The sequence below is a fragment of the Aricia agestis genome, chromosome 11, assembly GCF_905147365.1.
Source record: "Aricia agestis chromosome 11, ilAriAges1.1, whole genome shotgun sequence".
NCBI classification, from domain to species: Eukaryota; Metazoa; Arthropoda; class Insecta; order Lepidoptera; family Lycaenidae; genus Aricia; species Aricia agestis.
The window spans coordinates 10,228,039-10,246,423 of record NC_056416.1 but is presented as its reverse complement, the minus strand read 5'-3'; the positions used below and the strand labels follow the sequence as shown (position 1 = coordinate 10,246,423).

General features: G+C 35.1%; 1 protein-coding gene across 1 annotated transcript; it reads left to right on the top strand.

Moving 5' to 3' along the window:
- The first annotated feature begins 250 nt into the window (after positions 1-250).
- Positions 251-10,569, top strand: LOC121731544 (fungal protease inhibitor-1-like). The gene is made up of 3 exons (XM_042121021.1): positions 251-373; positions 7,069-7,275; positions 10,408-10,569. The coding sequence occupies exons 1-3, from the start codon at positions 289-291 to the stop codon at positions 10,524-10,526; spliced, it is 411 nt and encodes a 136-aa protein (XP_041976955.1). The 5' UTR covers positions 251-288; the 3' UTR covers positions 10,527-10,569.
- Positions 10,570-18,385: the final 7,816 nt, after the last annotated feature.

Genomic DNA, 18,385 nt, shown 5'->3' with positions numbered 1-18,385 from the left:
TCTTAATACTAAAAGACTAGCCTCTAGGAAAAACCTCGAAGATTTGAAAACAATACTCAAATACATTCTAACGGCTTCATGATATCAAAATATTACCTATACCATTTTTTTAAACAATACGATTAGATCAGTGCAAATTATATTTTCTCAGAACGAAATCCATTAAATTAATTACATGAGCTTCGCAGAAGAGTGGTCTTGATATCTCGAGAGATTGACATAAACACTAATTATAGTACAGATAATAATATAGAGATAGAGATTAATAAACAAAGTTTAGGGTTATCGATGAAACCTCATATATTTGCTAGAAATTTTACTTCTGCAGCATTCACAGTTTTAACTCCTGTACTGTTAGCTGTATATTATTCAAGTAAGTTTTACATTTTTATATTCTAAAATTAGAATATTTTTAGCAAGACCAATTAAAAAGAACGTAAGATTTGTTTAATACTTAATTAAATGAGAAATGCCAAACAATTGAAAGAAAGAGAATATTTAAAATTATTCTATTAATTAGTAAAAGGTATTCTTTTGTACTTTACAGTATTGTGCTATTTTAGCTTGCTAAGTCCTAAACAATTTTAAAATACTTAACAAACTTATGGGTCATAGCCAGTTGAAGAAAATTTTCTTCATTGTTATTCGTTTTGTTTTAATTTCACAATAATTACCAAAACTTCAAAAACCCAGTTGATTATTTTTTTTAATCCATACTATAATATTATGATAAATGCGAAAGTGTGTCTGTCTATCTGTCTGTTTGTTACCTCTTCACGCCCAAACTGCTGAACCAATTTTGATGAAATTTGGAAAAATATGTACGGTTCCCGCGTGATAAACGAATTTTGGCGCAACAGAGTTGCGGGCGTTATCTAGTTATAAAGCAGTCGTTAATCGTTATGACGTGTATGTCGCAGTCATCTGGTTTAATCTGCGATTCAATTGAATGACTAGCGCATTCATTGAATGACACAATTCAATTGAATGACTAAAGGACAACTCGTCAAGACGTTGACTGTAACGTTTAACGTCTTGACTAAAAGTAATAAAGTGAAGTCGTTAAATAGGATGCTATATTTTTAACCGACTTCCAAAAAGGAGGAGGTTATATGTCTGTTTATTTAAGTAGCCGTTGACCGGGTGTATATTATGTAAATCCACGCAGTTATATTATTTTGTTACAAATATAGCAAGTAAATTTTATCGAAAAAATATCAACACACTAGTGCTATCAGCTGTGCAAGCTGTTTGACGCCATATTTGTTTTAGTGACTACTAGCGCCGCAATGGGAAAAAATTAAATACGTTCAAATATCTAACTGATTTCATGTCCGCTCTCTTCAAAGGGCTATGTTACAAATCGCTAACTAGTTGGACGTTGAGTGACTATTGTTCACCCAACGTTCGGCCGAGTCATTCAATGAATGCGCTAGTCATTCAATCGAATCGCAGATTGAACCAGATGACTGCGACATGTATAATGTATTATTTCCCTTTTAATTTAAGCTCGGTATTCTTTTCGTAAATTTCTTCCGCCCTACTGACTACCGTGCAGTTTTGCTGTCACTTAGATAGTCTTTATTAAAGACATAATAATATATCCATACAATTTTATAAATACGAAAGTGTGTCTGTCTGTCTGTTACCTCTTCATGCCCAAACCGCTGAACCGATTTAGCTGGGTATATACTTTGAGTCCCGGGAATGGACATAGGATACTTTTTATCCTGAAAAAAATACGGTTCAATTCAGTCAATTCGGATTTGGGTGCCGGCCTGCTGAAGATAGGAAGGAGTTTACTTCTCCTTACCTTTGATCTGATTCTTGTAGAAAGGTCATAATAATATAAAACGATTTAAAACCTGCTTGTAGTTGTTACAGTATTTTGACGTGATTGACAAAACTTTATAAACTCTTCCCAATACAAAATACAAACAACTGAAAATTGAAATATTAACGATGTTTACGAGTGGAGTATCTGAAAGCTTTGAGCACTGCACGTTCCGTTGATGTTTATATTTAGGCCATTAGGGGCTTGGGAGTTAGGAACGACAATTTATAGCTCTTTGTTTTGCCATTACTCCATTCCACGTATTATTTACAACATTCAACTATTTGACCGAGCTTTGCTCGGTATTCAATGAAAATGACATTTTCTAAAAATGATTCCTATCTAGATCGATTTACCGCCCCCGAAACCCCCTATATACTAAATTTCATGAAAATCGTTGGAGCCGATTCCGAGATTCCAATTATATATATGTATACAAGAATTGCTCGTTTAAAGATATAAGATAATAAGATAAGATTAATCTACATAAAAATGAATTTTAAATTTTGAGTCTCGCAAAAACTTGAGAACGGCGATTTGGCTAATTTTTGTCTTGAAATATTCGTGGAAGTCGGAAGGTTTGCGGCAAGAAAATGTTTGAAGGGAAGTGTCAAGTGATACTACGTTTTCCGTGTCTTCTATAGGGACCGTACAGAAACTATAGAGGGCGTCGTAATTCGACAGCAGCGACACAATGCGAGTAAAAGAAGTAACTTGTGAGTGACTTTGGCTTCGCATTCTCTTTGACCCCGGCTAGTTTATAAGTGATTTTTTTATTTTTTAGACTATAAAATGATTTGATACTTACACTCACAAGTGGCCACATGCGGCCGCGAGAACAACAACTAATTTCCAAGGATCCGTGATCGAAGGATTAAAGTAAAATACTAGATGACGCCCGCAACTCCGTTGCGCCATAAAACATTTATCGCGCGAGAACCGTACATTTTCCCGGGATAAAAAGTATCCTATGTCCTTTCTCGGGGCTCAAAGTAAATCCATACCAAATCTCAGCAAAATTGGTTCAGCAGTTTGGGCGTGAAGTGCTAACAGACAGACACACTTTCGCATTTATAATATTGAGTATGGATGAGTTTCTAACCGTAAATAAAAAACAAAAGCGTGAATAAAAATGTATGAAGCTTATCTAGTAACTAGTTATCTAAGAAAATATCTGAAAAAGCAATTATATTGTATGAAAGAGTAGAATATCATTGTGAAAAAGTAATTAGTAGCATCCATCAGCATAGAAAGTAAAAACTTGATAAATATTGCAATAAAATAATAAATATGCAAAAATACTTACAATAATTACTGAAAATGCCTGTGGATTAATAAAATAAAACAAGTTCACTAAAATAAATGCTTTTATTTCATGAACCTTCTACGATTCGCTCGATACCATCTTCACAACTTTTGTTTGTCACTATTTTTAACTAATTTCAGTCTGGAACTCATCAGTGCAAACACCACCAACACCATAAGTATTCTTTAGATAACACCCAAAGACTGCACTATCAATCGTTTTCCTACTTGAAGAATCATCCTTTTGAGAACCAACACTTTGACAAGATGGTTCAAGTTCAATACTATCCTCAGTGTTGAATTCCTGGCAGGACTTCTCCAAATTATCCTTACTTTTGATGCAAATTTATACCAATTAAATGAGCGGTGCATAAGTATGTATATCAATTTAGATGGAAGCCAGTTTGGATGTTTACTGAAAGAAGCAACGGTTATAGGTTAGGTTCATATTGTTTTCATCAAAAATGAGTGTATGTTTATAATCTACAAAATTCAGTGTTTTTACGAGTCTACACATAACATTCATGGAACTTTTTAAATCCTTACGTATGTTTTTACCGGTTTTTATCCATTTCTTTCGTTTTTCAATATGCCAAGGGATGTGAATACTTTTGGCAGAAAAATAGTAAAATTTTACTCCGTTCGATTTGCCTTTAATTTTCTTGTATGTATTAGAACATCCGGGAATACAACAATGCATTTTAAGTCTTGAAAATTCCCAAATTTCTCAAGAAATCTTATAATTAAAGCTTGACAATAAAATTTTCGTAAAAGTTTCGGCTACTCGTCACTAGTGGCAGTGTCATCGCTCTGACAATCTCTATTGACATAAGTTCCGTTTTATACATCTGACATTTTTCAAATGTTTTCGTAACAATAATTTTTCACAGTTAATATTTATAATTTTATATTAATAAGTTAGCATTTAGCAACTTTTTCTTTTTATTCATTTACAATTATTATAGGAAACATTTGTTTTTGTAGATGGAATATAATTAATTACATTTTGATTTTTTTTGTTTTTTTTGTAAAAAAAACCCGTAGCAAGGAATATGAAAACTGTCACCCATATCATCTTAAAACGCACAAACTATAGTCACAGATATTTTTATTTATTTGCGACCTAGGATGATAATCCATACTCTATCTGTCAGATAGGTTGTGGTAGTTTATCCGACACTTATCAAGAGGTGGTGAAACAGCTGCCCTTATTAATGCGTTATTTATAACTTATAAGTTTTAAAGTTAAAACCTTGCTCAAAACTTCATTCTACAAGGGGAATCCCGATGTAAAAAGATTTTGCTGCGATGTAGATTGTATCTTATTTATATGTCGTCCTTCGTAGTCTTATCTAGGTAGATAGATAGATAGATTACGTGGGAGAGCCATGCTTCGGCACGAATGGGCCGGCTCAACCGGAGAAATACCACGTTCTCACAGAAAACCGGCGTGAAACAGCGCTTGCGCTGTGTTTCGCCGAGTGAGTGAGTTTACCGGAGGCCCAATCTCCTATCCTATTCCCTTTCCTACCCTCCCCTATTCCCTTTCCTTCCCATCCCTACCCTCCCCTATTACCCCAACCCTCTTAAAAGGCCGGCAACGCACCTGCAGCTCTTCTGATGCTGCGAGTGTCCATGGGCGACAGAAGTTGACCCATTTGCTCGTTTGCCCCCTTATTTCATAAAAAAAAAGATTAGACGTTAACTGGAGTATTTTTTTTAATGTAAGTAGTCCAGTATCTTCTAAAACTTTTTAAAAGCAAATAATATAAGGTGCATTGGGGCAATATCGTAAAGTTTTTGGAAGAGTGAGTATATTGTGTCATTGTTTCAAGTTTAGAAGACGAATTTGTATATATTGTTACCTATAACTGTAACATTTTAGTTATAATAAACATATTTCCATGTGAATTGTATATTTTTTAGTTCAAAAGTATTTACGGATTCTGATATAACTACCCCTTTAAAATATAACCCTATTTCTACTTTTCATGGGTAATTTCGAATACTCAAGGTGTAATTTCGAATAACAGCCGAAACACGACCTAATGTAAAAATACATTTAAGGCACATATTTATTTTTATTCTATTTTACCCCATACAAAAACATTGTGCATACAAGCCATAGAAGACACCAAACTAAGTTTTGTACCGAAAAATTTTCGAAATTACCCCATCGGGGATGCAGATGTCCTCAACATTTGGAGCAAAGAAATAAATAGAATAAGAACAATAAAAAAGCCAACGAAAGTGGTAGCTAACAGAGATAGAACTATTAACCTATCAATATACAGAAAATCTGCTGGTTAGGGGTGCGTTTTAGGGTTCCGTAGTCAACTAAGTTTTGTTGATTAGTGAACTAAAACGACTAAAACGGTACCCTAATAAGCTGTTTTTTTGTATAATGATAGGTTATTATAGTTATATAATTCAAGAGTAACCTTGTCCTACAAATAGAACAATCCATATTTTAGGACCATCAAATCGGAATATTATTATGTTGCACACCCCTGCAAAAGACTATGAAAAAATTTTTGGGGAAATTTCGTTAACAAATTTACCCCACTGGGGTTATTTCGAATGTTTATTAAAAATCATAGCTAGAGCAACATAACCTATTCTTAGGAAAGCAAAAAACGTCAAAGCTTCTTTAAAACAAACAAAATATTACGTAACTTACCTAATTTCTGTGTAAAAAAATACGGGGTAATTTCGATAATTTTGATAATCCCAAAAAAATCATAAAATTGCACTTGGCGCGAAAAAATGAACTTAGCGCACATACACTGCCGGCTGACGGCTCGAGGGAAAGGAAGTGGGGGAGGTGATTAAATTGGCGTCTCGGTTAATGTAGCCAGAGCTCAAAATTACTTTCTGTTTGGTAATTATTTGCCATTTTCGGAATATCCCCATTTTTTTTTTCTTCCGAAGTTACCCCAATGCACTATTTCCTTTCATTCAGAGTTCACAGTGAAGGAAGCATCACTGGAAGAGTAACTTTTATAAAAATTTGTAAGAACACTCTTTCTACGCTCCTACTTTCACAGTGAAATCTATAGAAGGGACACATACACACGCCAAATTATTATCACTCTGTTATATTACATACTTTATCTCTCTCTGACCGGCGTGAATGTTTAAGTTGATTTTTGTTACTCGTAGATAAGCACACTGTTATCACTAAACATTTGCATGGAAACATATTTTCTCCTTTCAATTACCTACCTTTATTAGGCATACCTACTTCTTGTTTGCAATTAATCTTATATCTTTCAACGAGCAATTCTTGTATATACATATATTAAGTGTCTAAAGTCTAAACACACTATGCCGAATTTCCGCGGCGGAAGTTCGGCATGATTCCGCTTTCAATGTACCTTCTTTAAATTACCGATGACACACCATGCCGAAATTAAGTTTTATTGTATGCGTTTAACATTGCTGACGTAATCATGCGGAATTTCCGCCGCGGAAATTCAGCATAGTGTGCTTAGACACTTAAATGTACAACTTTAATCGCAAAGTTTAGAGTACTTATTTTTGTATTATTTTAAAATAAATTACTAGAAATTGGCAGCAAAAAATTGCTATGCTGTAATTCGTTTTACGCGTGGAATCTACGAGAACTGTACATTTTAAATAAAAAAAATGTCGTTTCCCTGGATTAAATTAATCTAATATCTCTTTACCAAGTTTATTCAAAATCGGTTTAGCGATGGATATAATATTATATGTATTACGAAAAGAGACATTGAAAGCAGCAAATTTCCAACTCTAAGGACATGTTTCACCACTTCCTGATAAGTGCCATAGGCTATCCACCACTTAACTTGACTGCTATGAAGAATCTGTCAAAAAAGTTGTGGATAGCCTATCCGGAACTTATCAGGAAGTGGTGAAGCAGGCCCTTAATTTACCAAATATTCCAGCTTCCACTATGAGGGCGGTATTAGTACTAGCGGTTTTGGCGTGCGCCGTGGCCTTGGTGTACGGGGACTTCGTCTGTGGCCGAAGCTACTGTAAGGACCACCCGTGCGACAAGCCCATAGCGTCGTCGTCCTGTCGCTCCCCTAGCCTGTACCGCGCTAACCACGCCGGCAAGTGCGCCTGCTGCCCCGCCTGCGTCACCCTGCTGTGTAAGTATCTATTAGGTAGTACCCACAGACATAGATCAAGATAGACCGACGACCTCTGTGACTCAGTTGGCGGGCTGTTGGTAGCTCAAGCCGGAGGTCGCGGGTTCGAATCCCGCCAACGGAACAAAAAGTTTTTAAAGTTCCATGCGTCATGGATGTGTATTAAATATGTGTGATGTGTATCATATAATAAAAATCTTAAATATATGTATAATATTAAAAATATAATATAAAAAAGTATTAAATATATTTCCGTTGTCTGGTGCCCGTAACACAAGTCCTTCAGGTACTTACCACGGAGCCAGACTGACGTGGTGTGAAGCGTCCATAGATATATTATATTATTATTATAGATACCGCATGTGTATGTACTTCGCGTGCCGTTTTCCTTTCCCAAACGACGAGCAATGCTCGTCTTTCGAAAGTCTGTTCTTAAGCCCCAATTTCACCAACGACTGTTAAAGTTAACGCTCGAATTAGTATCACGTTACCTCTTTCGTTTTTCTTATGAATGAAAGAGAAAACTTGACATTTTAACAAGCTGTTAGCACTAACAGACGTTGGTGAAATTGGGGCTTAGTCTGCTATCGGAATCGGACGTCAATCGGAATTTTAAAAATGCCTAAATGCCTAATTGTGCAGTATTGAGCTGTAGAAATTCGAATAGAAACGTTGGCCTAGATAATGGACAGGTTTCTTATCATCGGTACGTTACAGTAAGTAGGGAAAAGGTGGCACGCTCGTTTTCATTCAAATGGATAATTTCCAATTTCAATTCCAAATGGATAATGTCGATCGACTTGGACATCGCATGGTTAGATTATTTAGTATAACACTGTACAATATCACACAGCACTACCTACGGGCCTGCATCAGTCGCATGGAGCGCAATAGACTAAACAATCTATTACTTATTTAATAATTATGTATAAATTGTAAGATACATTGTGTTTTCATGCGATGTCCAAGTCGATCTATTTATTTAAATCGTAAAAGATTTTTAATATTGATATAATAATAACTTACGTAATTACTTGAGACAGAAGGTCCCCCAGGTTGGGACTGAATAAATTAACCGACTTGGTATTGCATGGATCTCATAAATTTTTACGGTATAAAAACTGAGTTGCGAGACTTGGTTTTTTTACAGGATGTTTTTGATGGGATCTCACTTCTTTTTGTAGAGTCCTACTATTCTTCTTTTGGTACCTTTTACTTCTATAAATATCAATAACGATTTTTATAAGAAACAAATAAAATTGACGATTAATAATAATATAATCATTATGTATACAGTATTACTATACTACTTACCTTTCATGACTATCCAATATCCTCCATACTAATATTATTATAAATGCGAAAGTGTTTTTGTTTGTTTGTTTGATTGTCCTTCCAATCGACAATCGACCAATCGACTTGATTTTTGTCGTAGACATAGTTGAAAGGATGAAGAGTAACATAGGCTACTTTTGGTCTTGGAAAAACGTCAGGTTTCCAAAGGAGGTTTACAAGAATATTCGTATTTTACGCGAGTTTTTAATTCCACGCGAGCGAAGCCGCGGGCAAAAGCTATTGCTTCATATAATATATAGATACCTCTACAACTATTACTCCTTCGAATATACGTACGGAAATATCGATGGTACCGGTACAATGATTCATAAATTGCAATAATGTAACTTTGTAATCATATATACATGTATATGGGATTACAAAGTTATTTACGAAGTTAGAGAAAGAAGAAGAAAACTGCACAGTAATTATGAAATGTTTATTAGGTTTTCCCTTAATTAGGACACTAAACACTAGCTAGATATCTCTCTACCTACGATAAACCGGAGATATTGATGGTACGGGTACAATGATTCGTAAACGCAAATGTAACTTTGTAATCCTATACATTTATATGGGATTACAAAGTTATTTACGAAGTTAGTGTATCTAGAAAACTAGACAGAAATTTTGAAATATTTGAAATTTTCCTTGATAAAGACGCTAAACACTAATTATATTCTAAATTTGAAGGTTCTATGTCTGCTAGAAGTGCCTTAGACTTTTGGTGATCGGTCAGTCAGTCAGTCAGTCAGTGACAAAATTAAGAAACTTTAACAAGTCACTGTTCTTAAGCTACTAATGCAATTTGACTGAAATTTTAAACATACCGTGTTTATACAATGCTTGCTTAGCAACTGAAAATTCAGGCTTCTTGGTTTATCCACAGTGAAGTTATAGGGGGTCAAAAAGAGCCTGAATTGGTTCGAGAAAAGAATGGTACGGCCGTGCCGCTTTTTTGCTCGACTTGGCGGGGGCACTACCGTGCCCCCAGATACGGTCATACGGTCATCCAGGTACTAATTATTAAACTAATAGAAAAGAATGAAAATTTAAATGTGAAATTAGTAATTACATTTCCTAACTAACTGAACTTATCTCCCGTTTCATGTTTGATCCTTTGAAAATGCGATGTGATGTTTTAAAAAAAGCCCTGAATATCCGAGTTGGGCCGAACAGTTTGGTTGTGAATGTAAATTTAGTTCAAAGCTGAAGCAAATTTGTGGGCCAAAATTGCGGAGCGCGAACTTTATAATCTAGCCGAATATTTGGTTTCGTAGCAGCAAGCCAAAATGTTATTCAACATGTGGAAATTTAGTCGGAACATTCGTAATAAATAGTAATAATGATGTTTCATGTAATAAACGAGCTTTTTCCCGCGGCTTCGCTCGCGTTAAGAAGTATTATTATATACAAACTTTTATCCCCTATTTTAACCCCTTGGAGGTAGAATTGATCAAAATCCTTTCTTAGCGGATGCCTACGTCATATCATCTACCTGCATGCCAAATTTCAGCCCGATCGGTCCAGTGGTTTGGGCTGTGCGTTGATGCGTTGATAGATCACCATGTCCAATGATATTCTATGTTACTAGTATTTTAGAAACTCATTGACCATGTCAGTCAGTCACCTTTGAGTTTTATATATATAGATTAGTGCTACTAATTTACAAATATCAACGGAGACAAATGTATAAAATCTTTTTTGCTCTTTTATTATATTATGAGGAGCGGTATTGAAAAATTACTAGATAGTAGAAGCTTTACAAAATGTAATAAATTTAATTGGATTTTCCAGCGGAAGGACAAGCCTGCAAGAAGTACAGCAAGGAGCTGGGCGAGACCCCCTCCGCCGTCTGCCGAGAGCCCCTCAAGTGCCTCAAAGGAGTCTGCACCAACGTCCCGCCCAGGAAATAAATCTTTTGTACCGCTCATAAAATCGAATAAAAACTACAATCACCCTTACATTTTCATTTAAACTTTAAGAGTGGGTTGCACCCTGCGTTGTTATAGTTACAGTTAATTAAGGTTAATTTTTAGCAATAACTGTAACAATAACCACAGACCTTGACAAAATATGTCCAAGTGACATTTTGTTAAAGTTAATGGGGTTTAGAGTATAAAAATTGAATTATCCATCCATTATATTACATAATTTATATGTTATATTAATATATTATATAAATTACTAGCGACCCGACCCGGCTTCGTATCGGGTATAAAATATGTACCCACTGAAAAAATGAATTAAATCGATTCAGCAGTTTTGACTTGTATCCATTATTACTACCTGTGGCCCGCATTGGTCGGTACCGCCGCAAAAGCTACGTCCCGCAATTTTTAAATAATCCGTTATATCTTCGAAAATATTCATTTAAATCATATGCTGTAAATGGCCATATAGATCTACATTAAATCAACAATGTAATTTTAAGTTATTTAATTAGATAAGGATTAATGCTGTATTTATTAAAATTGCTTCGAAAATTAGCCATTATTTGTCATAAAAGAGAATGACTGTTTATGTATAGTTTTCTGTAGACCTTTTCAATGTGTACAATACTTGGTACATTATTTTGATAAATATCTCGTCGTAGGCAGCCTGCGTTTGCAATGTAAGCGGAAAAAAATATTATTATTTATGACATCACATTAGAAACCCCAACAATTACAGTATTTCTCTACTATTTAATGAATGTTATTATACTTATAAACATTCCACTTGAATCACTCTATCTATTAAAGAAAACCGCATCAAATCCGTTGCGTAAGTAGTTAAACATTAAAGGGAACAAAGGGACATGAGGAAAAAAAGCGACTTTGTTTTATAATATGTATACTATTGTATAATGTATAGATATATTATTATAACAAATTGGCAGTAAAAATAATTTGTTATGACAATACTGTGAACCTTATGTCAAAAACATTAACTTTAACCGACAAAAATTGAGCGGTTACTTTCGTCAAATATGGCGTCCGTAATGACTTTAACCGGAGATTTGACAGTTGATTTGACATTGTGTTATAGTTAAAGTAAGTTGGTGCAACCCACTAGATGTATTAGATACAACGTGGGCGACGTCTCAAAACGAAAAAGGTTTAAGCTATAATAAATCCTTGCTCCGGCGCGGTGTAAGCACAAACATTATGAAATGTGTACGTAAATGCACTCGCTCAGTGAATTTCTGCTATGTAGGGAATATTATGTGGAGCTTAAACGTGCATTTTCTGTAGCAGACGAATGGATTTTTAAGTAACGCTAGATCGGTGCTCTGCGTCTAATAAAATGACATGCATTTTTCAAACATTTTCCGATTTAGGTTTAGTACTTACCTACTAGATTTTGCATGTTTCTTTTGCACAGAAATTGGACTAGAGGAAACCTAATTTTCCCCCTTGCTTGGGACTCCATATCAAATTTCACTACAATCAGTTAACGGCCGTTCCCAATATTTGATCTATCTCTGGTTTTGCCCTACTAGAGATAGGAATAGCTCACATTAGACATTAGAGACATATATTTTATGTCAATTGTGAGCTATTCCTATCTCTAGTAGGGCAAAACCAGAGATATAGATCAAATATTGGGAATGGCCGAAAGTGAATAGAGAACAGACAGTGGATTAAATACGAGTCATTACTCATTATCCGAGATGTCAACATCGAAAACATCTGGATCCATTTAATTCTAGAACATTGTAACCTCCAAGGGCGTCGCCAGCCGATGGCGCAGGGGGGGGCAAGTTGACTTTACCTATTACAATTCATAATTTTCTCATTCTCTACGAATGAGAAAAGTAGGTACTTATGGATTGTAGGTAAAGTCGACAGCACATGAAGGTTTTCACTTGTACTACGAGTCTTACATCTACAGCGATTGTAAAAACAGTATCTTAGTACTATATAGTATATAAATATAATATATTCTGTGACAGTACAGAGTCCAATGGGTAAAGCTACGAGCACGAGCTCTTGACTATGCAATAAAAAACTTATAAGTTATAATAACATTGTATTTTTTTTAATTATCAGGTTTTAATTTATAGTGGTCGTTGTTTGCATTATTTTTGGCAACTTTTTTAGAATATCTAGGGGGGGCAGCTGCCCCTCTTTGCCCCCCCTTGGCGACGCCCTTTGGTAACCTCAATATCTAGAAACCAGAGTGGAAAAAAGACAGTATCAACACACAATGCTTGTTCGGTCTCCGCTGTATTGGCTGGCCCTTTAGCCGAGACGTTTCCTTTATCGCTTCTTTATAGAATCGCCGATCAAATGTATGAAATTGACATAAGCGCTCGACAAAATAAAGTCGTCGACTCGACAATCATTCGAGTCGAATGAGAATCATTCGACTCATGTTTAATGTCTATTTCATACATTTTGATCGGCTATCTATAATATTAAATGTGAAAGTGTGTCTGTCTATCTGTTATCTCTTCACGCTCAAACCGCTGAACCGATTTTGATGTAATTTTGTATGGGGATACTTTGAATCCCCGGAAACGACATAGGATACTTTTTATCCAGGTAAAATGAACGGTTCTAACGCGAAAAACTAATTTTGTCGCAACGGAGTTGCGGGCGTCATCTAATTCTACAAAGAAGCGATAATGAAACTTCTTGGCTAGGGGCTCTGGCTTCACATTTCACGTACACTGACATGCTAATCTTCCAATTTGGTATCTGCGAATTCTGCAGCTGCTACACTGTTGCTTGTTCGTTTATACCGCTCAATTTATACAGGACATACTGTATATTACTCGAAATATTACGTTCATTTATGTGGAGAACACCTGATGTTATCTTAATGCAATCTATTTTGGTTTGGTAAGATCCAGCAACACCTTTTAATTTGACTTCTAAATTAAATGCGAAAGTTGATTAAATGGACTATAATTCCATGCACAAAACTTTCATAATATGATATAATAAGTATGGATCCTCTTTTATGTGAAATCTACTGAACGAAGGTTTAAAAAAAGTTTTAGGCTAAATTCTAAAGGCCTGTTTTACCACTTCCTGATAAGTGACGAATAGGCTATCCACCAATTAACTTGACGGATCAAGTATAGAGAATTTGTCAAAAAAGTTGCGGATAGCCTATCCGGCACTTTATCAGGAAGTGGTGAAACAGGCCCTAAAATTAAAAAACGATTGTCTGTAAAGTCGGTTTATTGACGATAGTTGAAGTTTGAACGTGACAAATTTACTGACAACGTGCCTCTTTTCGTTCCGCGCTCTCGCTTACACTTCAAAGATACCGTAATTTACCGTTTTTAGAGCCTTATTATCTCATAATTCGAAAGCTATAAAATCATAATAAAAATACAGCAATAATCTTCATCATCTTCAGTATATGAACATTCCTTTCGTAGTTATTAATTTCCTTTTTTTGCTTTTTATACTCATGATATCAGCTTCCAAATTAATGCCAATTTATTTAAATTCAAGCATACATTCAGTATAGTCAGAGTAGACAGAATGATAGAGTATGCCGACTTAGAACTGATGTTGAAATTTTTAAATTTGACGCATTATGACGAAAATCGTCGCAAGGGTTGTTAACTTGTTACCTACGAATTTAAAACTATGACATATTAGCTGGACGTGTTCCTCTTTGGTCGTATTGTTGTTTGTGTTTTGGCACATGCGATTAAAATTGTCAGAATCCAATTTTGAAATCTGTATTTTAAATATTTAAAAATAAATTATATCAGCCAGCGCGAGGCACATTCCGTTCATAATCCTAGTGAAACCCGACGAATTTGACAGATATTGAAACCTGTCCGTTTCTTTGCAGTCGAACTACTGGTAGTTATGTATATTGTAGTATAGTATTTACAAATTAAGGTTATTGGAAACACACGCCAATAGATCGACAATTTCATTAACTACTGGACGTTTGAATTTTTTTAGGTCACTTTTGAACTAAGATTAGTAAAAAAATGGAATTTCGCGCGATCTCGGCAACGCGGCAAATGTATAGTCAAGGTCGTTTGCGCAGGGGATGGCCTTAAGGCGAGGATAAACCCCAATTTGTTATTCAGTGACTTGCGGTTTACCTAGTTCCAATATAATAACGAAATGTAAAAAATATGAGATATAAAGCACAATATTTAAAATGCTTTAAACCATAAACATTTTAATAAAACGTAATACTTTGGCTGTAGGTAATTAATTTACAAACTCACCTCCGATAAAAATCTATTTCATCGAATTATAAGTATTAACTACGATAATATACATTTTATTTGAATAAATTGTTAGTAAATCTATATTAAAATCTTCTGAACCAAACAATTTTGTTTCTTAATATTTATTTCCTAAGATATTTAAAAAAAAACATGAAAAATAGAGAAGATCCGCCCCTAGTAACTACAGTTTTATGCTAAGCTAAAATGAATCTTATTGCGATGGGTTGGTTTTTGGTTGTGTGCAAGGTTATCGTTTTGGATTGAGATTAATCCCCGCCTTAAATAGAACGCCACAGAGCGAGGTGACGCCGCATGAGTCATGTTTTTTTGTGCGTGCAGCCGGCTCTATCGAGACGTTGTCACTTGTCATGTCAAAAAATCTTTATAAAGGCCGTGTTCGTCGGCCTAATTTTTAGCGCATTCGCTGCAAAACCTAGTTATTGCGCATGTCCAACTCATGTCATGCCATGGCAACGACAACTGTTTACGACTTGACATTTAACCCAATTGCAATTTGTTGGTGGCGTTGCAATGAACAAACCAGTGGGAGAGCCATGCTTCGGCACGAATGGGCCGGCTCGACCGGAGAAATACCATGCTTTCACAGAAAACCGGCGTGAAACAGCGCTTGCGCTGTGTTTCACCGAGTGAGTGAGTTTACCGGAGGCCCAATCCCCTACCCTAATCCCTTCCCTACCTTCCCCTATTCCCTTCCCTTCCCATCCCTACCCTCCCCTGTTACCCTATTCCCTCTTAAACGGCCGGCAACGCACCTGCATCTCTTCTGATGCTACGAGTGTCCATGGGTGACGGAAGTTGATTTCCATCAGGTGACCAGTTTGCTCGTTTGCCCTCTCATTTCATAAAAACAAAACAATTAAATTTTTAAATTTTTCCAAGTGATCCATATCCATATTTTCCAAAATAAAATAATCAAACACTATCATAGTGTTAAATAAATTATTTTTGCGGCTGTTAGACAATTTAGGCTTATGTATTTATGTTTAGCTTATATTATTTTAATCATGTATAAACAATTAAGACGTTGTTTACGACTTGACCAGCAACTTGTTATGGCGTTGCCATGACATCTTTTGGACATGCGCAATAAAAGGTTTGTCCAAAAATACGCCGATGAACACGGCCAATCAAAAATTAGATCCGAGCGTGCAAAGTGGGTGGAGGGGGTAAAGAAAGCGATTGCCGCGTTTGCCGTGGCAAAAATATGCAACCAAAGGGGCTCACTTAGTAGTCAAACAAACTTGTCAATCTTGTTTTGAAATTTTTAGAAATTGGTCTTAATGGTTTTTGTATCGTAGACTGCAAAAATAACAGCAAAAATAGGTAGTCAATATACAGATTTAATGTTTTTCCTAAATCCGCTAGGAAATTAGATCAGATAGCTGCTGTAAAAATGAAAAAGTATGTGATTCGATATACTTAACCTAAAATTGCATTATCAGTCAAGTCAATTTTTTTTGATTTGCATTTTATTATATTAATTGAGTACCTAACTATTGTTTTAGTATTGATGAATGATGGATCACCATGTTCTCCAAAACCCGACGACAAAACTTGCAGTGATAGTTAGAATACCTATTTCATTTAAATCCAAAGTATCAGGTGGAAGAAACAGTGACTCACAAATGACGATAAACCAGATACTACATCTAATTTAACTGATCTTTTAGAAGCTGAAGGTAGAGTTTGAATGAAAAAGGTTTTTCAAGTAAGCAAGTCTTAGATGAAAGGGGTAAAAGAGTTAAAATTATTATGCCCCCATTTTGAGCAAAACAAAACGAGTACTCTCAAGAGGAAACCGAAAGGACTTGCTCGCTGATAACATTGCTCAAGTAAGAATCCATATTGAAGTGATTGAAAGCAATGATATTCTATGTTACTATTTTAGAAACTCATTGATTGAAAGTGTATTAATGCAAAGACTCAGAAACATGAAGAATGTTTGCAGTGTTTTAGTAAATTTATAGACTCCGATTTTCTTTCAGAGTATTAATGTTGTAAAAAATAAATAAAAACAAGATTTTTAGAAACATTACATTTATAAGTATAAAGTATTGCTTGTATTTTTGTTACTTATTAAGGTAGCAATATGTTTGCACTTGCCGCTCTGGTTACAAACGCAGCTGCATTTAACCGGATCATTATTATCTATTTGTAAGAATGAATAAAAATGTTTAGACTTGCTTTATCTAAATGCTTAGTTACGGTTTTGGCACGGACGTAAAAGTGGGTTTTGGTTGGTTCATTACTTACGTTTGAACTTGTTTTATAGGGTGCTAAAGTCACCGATGTTCAACGAATTATATTGGCTCGTATTAAATAACATTGCCATTAGTTCTTAGCTCTTCTACTTCCCTTACATGTCCTTCTAACACCAATTTATTTCCTTTTAGCATAGATTGGGCCTTGAAACTTATTGAGTGTTTTACACTTTCAAAACCAGTTTTTATGATTATATTCATTTTCCACAAGTAGTTTTTAACTAAATCTAACCCAAATACCATTAATTATTGTTCTAAATATATTTTATTTGCTATAATATTTACAAAATAAACAAACTCTTGTTGTTTATTTTTTGACACATGTCCCTAAAACTTCGTTTCAAATATGTTACTACTGACGTGCACGTTCCGAATACTCCACTCGCGAAATTCAGTCTGTAGCGGTCATTGACTGACATTGACATGAAAAAACTTGTCATTTTATTAATTTCTATACAAACCACAAATGAAAGTGAAGTGACAGGTGTTTCTAGTCTAAGGGCATTATCGTATTTTGCTATTTTGCATACACAATGTGAACACAGTATGAATGATATCACTTTAAACTCATAAATAGTTGGAGATTATCATACTAAGAATTACCAAGAGGCTTTCCGATAAATGTATAATAGTATGTGTCTTTATAAGAGTTAAGTACATTTTTTTCTTAAGTTAACAGAATACTGTAAGAGCATTTTTTACATAGAGCTCCTAGACTCGAAAGGTCAATGACCGCTGGTGCCAACTTAAATTATTTTCACTAATATAACAAAAAAAATAACGCCTGAATAACGATAATAGCAACTTACACCCGACGTTTGGAAATAAGGGGTTTTCCAATAAGGACTTTACAACTGTTTTTCAAAATAAAATTAAAATCATCCGAGATATTTCAAAAATTTTGTATCGGATTGAAGCACAATTTGGTACTACTAATATTTTAATATTATATATTATTAGTTGGCTGTTTTTTTTTTCTTTGGAACTGTGTCACAGAATTTCTGTGACACAGCTCTAAAGAAAAAAATCTAGAGGCATTAAATCGCACCAACGAGGCGGTCAATCGAGTGGTCCATTTTTTGAAATAACACGCTCTTGATGAGCGTGTTATTTCAAAAAATGGACCACTCGATTGACCGCCTCGTTGGTGCGATTTAATAAATCGATTGTATAACGTGTGCTGTGTGTGGCTTGTAGCACCGTCCTTTTGAAAATTCATGCTGTCCATGTCCATTATCTTCTAATTCGGGCCAAAAATATTCCATAATCATGGCCAATCTGTCTGCCTACAAGGGCG

Coding starts and splice junctions, on each gene's coding strand:
- LOC121731544 (XM_042121021.1), top strand. CDS start 289: ATGAAACCTCATATATTTGCTAGAAATTTTACTTCTGCAGCATTCACA. Junction 374..7,068: donor GTTAGCTGTATATTATTCAA/GTAAGTTTTACA, acceptor CAAATATTCCAG/CTTCCACTATGAGGGCGGTA. Junction 7,276..10,407: donor CGCCTGCGTCACCCTGCTGT/GTAAGTATCTAT, acceptor TGGATTTTCCAG/CGGAAGGACAAGCCTGCAAG.